This window comes from Poromitra crassiceps (genome assembly GCF_964638095.1).
Source record: "Poromitra crassiceps genome assembly, chromosome: 13".
Taxonomy (NCBI): domain Eukaryota; kingdom Metazoa; phylum Chordata; class Actinopteri; order Beryciformes; family Melamphaidae; genus Poromitra; species Poromitra crassiceps.
In genome coordinates this window covers 3687444-3695428 of record NC_139644.1, presented here as the reverse complement: position 1 = coordinate 3695428, position 7985 = coordinate 3687444, and the positions used below count along the sequence as shown (strand labels likewise).

The 7985-nt window shown below is 41.0% G+C and overlaps 1 protein-coding gene across 1 annotated transcript in view; it reads left to right on the top strand.

Moving 5' to 3' along the window:
• Positions 1-4046: 4046 nt before the first annotated feature.
• The window catches only part of rgs9a (regulator of G protein signaling 9a), a gene marked incomplete at both ends in the record, with an annotated part of 30033 nt that continues 26094 nt past the window's right edge, over positions 4047-7985 (top strand). The window contains one exon of the mRNA XM_083649124.1: positions 4047-4115. Within this exon, the coding sequence (XP_083505250.1) occupies positions 4047-4115 (69 nt within the window). The remainder of the gene's footprint in view (positions 4116-7985) is intronic.

Here is a 7985-nt window from a genome sequence, read left to right as displayed (position 1 = left end):
GTTAACCAAGTTTCAAAAGCACTAGTCTCTCAACGCGCCAAGACTCTGCCTTAGGAAATCTTTTCTACTGTTTGTTTTTTTTACACCAAATCCCTGTGAGAGAAACCAGTGTCGGGTTTATAGTGCGAAGCTATGTATCAACACTGCTCCATGCAAAGGACAATTAATAAATGTCTATGTTAAGAAATGATTAGCGATTCTCTTCCAACACCAATGTCTTATAGCCTGGTTAAAAGCATCCTGAACGTGACCTCACATCCTGTTTGGCTCTACGTATCAGTCTGGATTCCAAGCCGTCCAGTCATTTCAGTGGGCGGGAGTACTTGCCTTGACACACAACTCCTTCAGCCAATCAGCATTGCCAAATCCAGTCCTTCAGCCAATCTGCATTGGATCCAGTCAAATCCACTCGGCGAGTACGGCATAAACGTCTTTTCTGCCGAGAAACTCCACTGTTGCAGCATACTCCTGTTCTTATTTAATTACATACTCCTGTTCTTATTTAATTGTTATTGAGTCTATTTCTGCCAGAACTGCACTTATGGCTGTTATAGCCCTGTGTCGACCTAGGGTCTTTTCCTCAGGTCCAGCGTCATTTTTCAGTTGTTTCCAATGGGGGGAGAGCGTATGCAGGCGCACACGGATGTCTAGAGAAAGTGCGCAGCGCCCAGCGTCAATTTTCAGAGCGCTCCGGCGTTTTTGTCTGCCTGACTCCCAGCGCTTCCAGCTGAAAATATTTTAACTTTTCAGAAAGACGCTGGTGTCGGGTGCTCCTTTTCTGGCAACTAATCATGGAGAAACTATCGCAACAGAGACAGAAAGGCTCAATTGTGGGAGCAGATTGGCTAGACATTAATATTTCTGGTGAGTGTTGAGCTCAATCACTGTATGTGTGTTGTTTGCTAATGTTAGCTGTCAGCTATCAAGCTAACTACCGCACTGAGCTAACGTTAGTTTCAGACTGCTTCATTGTATATTGTGCGCTGAGATCAGCGCTTCCCAGTGTACTTCCAGCGTTTAACGGTTGGAAAAAGACGCTAGATGGACACACGGCCTTACTCTACTAACATTAACGTTACCGCGCTTTGCTTCGGGAGCAGCCATTACTGTTTTGCAAGCGGCGTCCCTGGTCGGCCGGTTTCAATGTCAACTATAAGGCAGGTTTCTGAATACGCCTGCCCTCTGCTGGAGGTCAGGCGTAACCGCAGAATGAAACGAAATGTGAGTTGACGTGATCTGGATGGATGCTACATGTCTTATTCCAGTCTGTCCCCTGACTGTCTTATTCCAGTCTGTCCCCTGACTGTCTTATTCCAGTCTGTCCCCTGACTGTCTTATTCCAGTCTGTCCCCTGACTGTCTTATTCCAGTCTGTCCCCTGACTGTCTTATTCCAGTCTGTCCCCTGACTGTCTTATTCCAGTCTGTCCCCTGACTGTCTTATTCCAGTCTGTCCCCTGACTGTCTTATTCCAGTCTGTCCCCTGACTGTCTTATTCCAGTCTGTCCCCTGACTGTGGAATCAAGTCCAAAAATATGCAAAAGATCTGCCAAATATGTCCAGTGCCTCCTGTTCCACACTCTGCCTCGGACTGTCCAGTCATTCTGTTTGGGAAATGTTTTTATACTGTACTAAATTATTATTTTTTGACACAGTTTTATTGTCCTCACATTAGTAATTCAGACAAATCTTTCTTCTCTCCCAGTTTGATATTTCTGGATAGACAAGCTTTCATTCATTGTACAGTCTAACTTATGCTGTCTTACCCATTTAGTCCTCTCAATAAAACAAACCGTACAGTCTAACTTATGCTGTTTTACCCATTTACTGCTCTCAATAAACAAACCATTTTTCTTTTAGTTTATAAGAGTTTTTCCTGTGTTTTACCTTGGAAATGTCTGTTAGTGTTTGCAGCTAGATCAGTTGGAGGGAATAAAGTAGGGATGCACCGGTAGGAAAATTTTGGCTGATACGATAACCGATATTAACATTGCTGTTATGGCAGAAACCAATATTTAACAATGTCGATATGATCTGTATAAAAACTTTTTTTTTTCATAATAATCACATTTTGTGTAAACACTGTGAATTTGGAAATGTAATGTCTTTATTTCCAAAACATTTGGAAAAGCCCATAAATAATATTTACCAAATTGTTTCCTCTTAATATGAACATTTTGGCCGATATCGATAACAGATATTAACATTGCTGTTATTTTGCTCATTGGACCGATAGAGACACTGCATGAAATAGGCCACGCCCATCACGGGGGAAAGTACTCCATTCACTCCCACACACCAGCGTCATTTTCCTTGAATTAAACCTAGCTAAAAGCTGTTGTGTGGTGGGGCTGCGCAGACAACAAATGTAAAAAATCTGCAATTAAAGTTTTTTTGTACTCCAGAGCAAAACAAGGAAGCCATTGAGAATTGGCGAGAAGAAAAATGTGGATCTAGCTGTCAAGGAAGTAAGTTGGAGTGTTCAACGTCCCTATATATGATCTTTGTGTGCGACCATGCACGCAACATAGGAGAACAGCAGGGTGTGGTTTCTGAATGATGACGCGCTCCGCAGTGTCTCTACGATATATAAAAAAATGACTTACATCAGCTGATATCGATATGGTTGCTGATATATCGTGCATGACTAGAATAAAGAGCTTCATCGTTTAGGCCAGTGAACCTTTCTCATATCAAGGACCCCTCCCTCATCTAATCCACATTCCAAACACAGACCCACATTTGATGAGATTTTGCTTCTCGGATCCAAATCTGATGAAAAAATGATGTCCAGAATTCCATGACTGGCTGTATTGTAGGGAGATAGATAACAGAAAAACAAAATACTAATAGGCATTCTTCTACATTCTCGAATTGGTCTTGTAAAGGAAATAATACTGAAGTTTAACTATTCAACAGTTTGCTGGGGATGCCATGGGACTCACATGGGAGAAGTTAGCCTGGATGGCTTTGTGCCAGAAAGGGATGACGTGGAACAGAGGAAATGCAATACAACTCTTCAAACATCTTTAATTGCATTTCTATTTTTGTTTTCAGGATGTTTGTTGTTATGGTTCTGGTTCGGCAAGAACAGCTTGGTTAAGCTTAGACTTTTCTTATTTAACCATGCCCAAACCCTAAGCTCATCCCCATCTAGATAGGTCATTGGATTCGTAAACGTGACTTTGCTTACATGATACATTGTGATATACATAGATATCGAAAATGACCCCTGTAATTATCATGATATTTATTTTCAACCGTATCACCCAGCCCCAGTATAGTTTGTTCTGCTCTCTCTCTCTTTTCTCCCCCTGCCCCCTCTCCCCTCTCCCTTCTCTCGCACAGGACATTGTGGGGCCGGGGCCCACAGGACAGACAGACGATCCCCGCCATAACGGATGGAAGGAAGGATGGAATGATACACAAAGTATCAAGTCAAAGCCATTATATATATATATATATGTATATATACACACACACACACACACATATATATATACATATAGATATACATATATGTATATATACATATAGTGTGTATTATTACAGTGTGTGTGTATTATTCCATTGTAGGCTTTTCTCTTTGTGGGGCTTGAGGGCAAAAGCTTCTGACAGCTAATTGAGGATAAATCCATCCCTCCAATCCTGTCTTCCAATCCCCAGACAGCTGGGAGGAGGAGGAGAGTGTTCCCAACCGCACACACAGCTAGGAGAGTGTTCCCAACCGCACACACAGCTAGGAGAGTGTTCCCAACCGCACACACAGCTAGGAGAGTGTTCCCAACCGCACACACAGCTAGGAGAGTGTTCCCAACCGCACACACAGCTAGGAGAGTGTTCCCAACCGCACACACAGCTAGGAGAGTGTTCCTGACACACACACAGCTAGGAGAGTGTTCCTGACACACACACAGCTAGGAGAGTGTTCCTGACACACACACAGCTAGGAGAGTGTTCCTGACACACACACACTTCCAGGTCAACAGCTACACATCATTTGGGATATTGAACAGCAGGAGTGATTTGATCGACCCGCTCTGCCAATATGACAATAAGAACGATCCGTCCGAACCGGGGGCAGCATTACCGTCCCCGCATGCACTGCCTCAAACAGGTGAGTGGGTCATGCACTGCCTCAAACAGGTGAGTGGATGTGAATATTGTTATTTATCAGAAAGATTCTGTCCTCCATTGACTTCCATTCAAAAGTGCTGTTTTGCTATTTTGGGACTTCCAGCCATTCATCAAAAAAGTCACGAATTCCCTGATGTTAGGCATCCATCCTGGAGTGAATAGTTTTTAGTGTGTTTGAGTATTTGTATTTCCCCCAATTTCGACCAGTTCTGAAACATGAAATGTATGGGAAATAAATGGATCTCTATGCCAAGCCTGGGGAAATGGGGGGTGGAATACTCAAAGACACTAACAGCTACCAATTTGAAGCCTTACCTACAGGATGAATTCATAATATCATATTTTATTTTTTAATGGCTATAGGAGTAAGAAGGAAAAAAGCTTTCACACACCTAGGCTCAACAGGTGTGTCGGAGAAGGGCAAAACACGACACAGTACAAGAATAAACTCCCGCACACTGTCTCCACATGCAATTAAAGGTTTAATAAGTCAAACCATAAGAATAACGTTTGGGTCATCAGATTCCTCTTGAGAGGAAGAGGAATCTGATGACCCAAACGTTATTCTTTTTCTTTGACTTATTCAACTTTTAATTGCATGTGGAGACAGTGTGCGGGAGTTTATTCTTGTACAATGGCTAGGAGTAAAAAATCTGCACTTTTTGATATTCACTGCACTTTTTGATATTCACTGCACTATTGGAGCGAAAAAGTGTCCTTTTTGCACTTACAGGGATACAAAAAAACAAAACACTATTTACCTGGTGTTAGGCATTCATCGTGGAGGTAAGGTTTCACATTTGTAGTTTTTAGTGTGTTTGAGTATATTTCCCCAGGTTTGGCATAGAGATCCATTTACAACATTTCATGTAAACTGCATGAAATCGATTGCAGTGCCATAACTGGTCAAAATGGGGGGAAATACTTAAACACGCTAAAAACTATACATTTGAAGCCTTCACTCCAGGATGGATGCCTAACATCCAGGAAGTCATGACTTTTTTGAAAAATGGCTGGAGGTAAAAAAAAAAAAAAAAAAAAAAAGTGTTTTTTTAATCATCAAATTTAATATTAAAACCAATGGGAAAACGATGACATTGACTTTGAGGCCATGTACTTTTCACAAATTTTCAAGCAACCCCATTTTTTTGTGTGTGTGACAATTCTAAAGTCTTTGGTTCAGGATGAGAGCATAAAAAAATAACCTGCATGACGTTTGTGAAAAATGGCAGGGAGTCAGAAGATAGCAAAACATAGCACTTTTGAATCGAAGTCAATGGAGGAAAGAATCTGTCCTTGAACAGACACCAGACACGTGTACCTGTTTTGACTACAGGGTGACAGGAAGTGCCCCTAGCGTGGTGAGTGTCACACTTTTGTAAAACATCCTCCAAAAAATTACATGAGCCGAATTTCGGACCCATTTGGTCACAGACCTCTAATCATTTCCAAAAAGGACGGAATCCGTCCCCAACCAGATACAAGGTTATGTTGTCACTGTTTTTTGCTACACCGCTGATGACCAGACCAGACTGACCAGAAATAGCCTAATGTGGACACATTTTAAACACACATGCAGTGATGGTGAAAGTAATGGGCTACCATATATGTAGCCTACTAAACTGCCATTTGCTTTTATTCCTGTGAGAAAAAGAAACGTGGGACATGAAAGTATATTAGAGATTAAACGATATGAAAATTTCATATGATGATTATAGTGACCAAAATGATCACGGTTATCAGTAGTATTGTTAAAATATGCTGAAAATGTTCAAAAAGTACTAATACACTCACGGAAATCATTTCACAAAATGTTATATTGAAAACTCTGACCCACTGAAATCACTTCATCAAGGCTGGACGCCTGCTTCTGGGAGACTGTTGCTAACTTTGGTTGCTGATGGACAGAATTTACTGTGTTTTTTTAAGTGCTTTATTCAGTAACACAGTTTTAATGATAATGTGAACCGGTATGGTATTGTAAGGATTTTCTTTAATTTATTTTAGTTTATCATTAAAACGGGGTTATCGTTTCATCCCTAAACTCTGTTCTATTATCTACCAAAACAGTGACAATGAGAACTACAGTTTCAAGAGCATCGTGTCCCCGCTCCCAATATACATTTTTAATTGTGCGTTATTCCTTCAGCATGTGATCTTTTCTTCAGCTTTATAGGTCATGTATTTATCTCCAGCAGAGCAGAGGCTTGTAAAACATCCTAATTCCACCTGAAAGCCAATTAGCCAATTAGGTTAGCTTCTCTGCTGCTGGGAGTCACTGCATTAGAAAGTCACAGTTTACAGTGTACAGCAGGATACTAGGGGGACGATACAATGATCATTCTTGCTGAGTAAACTAGAGTAAATGTACGAGCCTTCCGTTGGAATGCTTGTGTGTTTTTGTTGATTGTACTATTTGATGTTGTCTATGTCCTCTTTTTATAAGACCAGGGACCATGTTGGAAATAAGTGTCCACACAAGTTTAACATGTCTACAGTATCCCTTGGATTTTGTCTGCTATATCCATGAATAAAGTCAATCAATCAATGTATCGATCGATATCATATAGTATCGATGCAAAATGAAAATATCAATATATATTGTCATCTTCTCAATATTCGCCTTGTAAATCCAAGGTGATGAAGCACGGCTTATGTTCATAATTGAACTTTCATCAAGGGCTGATCAAAATCATTTGCACTTAAACATGAGAAATGTGGCACTTTATAGTGAACAACATCTATCTCTCTCTCCATGTGTATATACAGTATATATATATATAATATATACCGTAAATTCCGGACTATAAGCCGCACCGATGTATAAGCCGCACCTGCAAAGTTGACTATTTTTTACATATATAAGCCGCACCGGACTATAAGCCGCGGGTGTTTTAATGGTATTTTTTTTTTTTGTGTTTTAATGTTTAATTACCATATGTAAGGGTTCATGCACAGAGGGGATTGTCGGGAAAGAGATGGCTGTTTGAGGAAGCTCCCATTTATTAACATTTCAACAAAACAACATAACACAACACCACCTGTGTTGTTTTTTACAGTGCACACAGTGTCATACAGTGTCATACAGTGTGGTGAAAAGAGGGCAAGAGAGGAAATTAAAACAGAAGTGGATTTATAGTTAGAAAGAGTGCTAAAAAAGAGAGAGATTTTTTTTTTTTTTTTTAATATTAAATCCATAGATAAGCCGCACCGTTATATAAGCCGCAGGGGCCAAAAAAGCCCAAAAAACGGGAAAAAAGGTGCGGCTTATAGTCCGGAATTTACGGTATATAGTTAGCCTCATAGCATAATTCCCTAAGTCATATTGTGGCCAGCTCAGGCAATTATGCTATGAAGCTAACGATATATGCATGCTGTGGCAATAAAAGTGAATCTGAATCTTGACTTGGACTTGATTTGGCAGTCTACATTTAGACTTGGGAATTGACTTGAGACGTGTGCTTCAAGACTTGAGACTCGGGACTTGAGTAAAATTCATTTGGTCAGACCTCTGCTTCTTTCTCTCTTAAATGGACTGTATGGGCTACCAGAACAACCAGTATGACATCAAAACAAGAGCTGATTTGCAATAGCTGCCCCCCCCCCCCCCGCCCACACACGCACACACACACACACACACACACACACACACACACAGATGTCCACCCAGCTGAACAGACACAGGTTTCCACCTTACCTTCAGCAAAACAGTAGATGATTTTGGAAATGACGTCACATTCCTCTAGTAGAGGTCCTGTGGAATATGAAGCTGTCCTGGCGCCTCCTGGTGGCCGTGGCCCATACAGCCCTACACACACATGCTGGGGTTTCCTTTATTTTACAAGTTGCC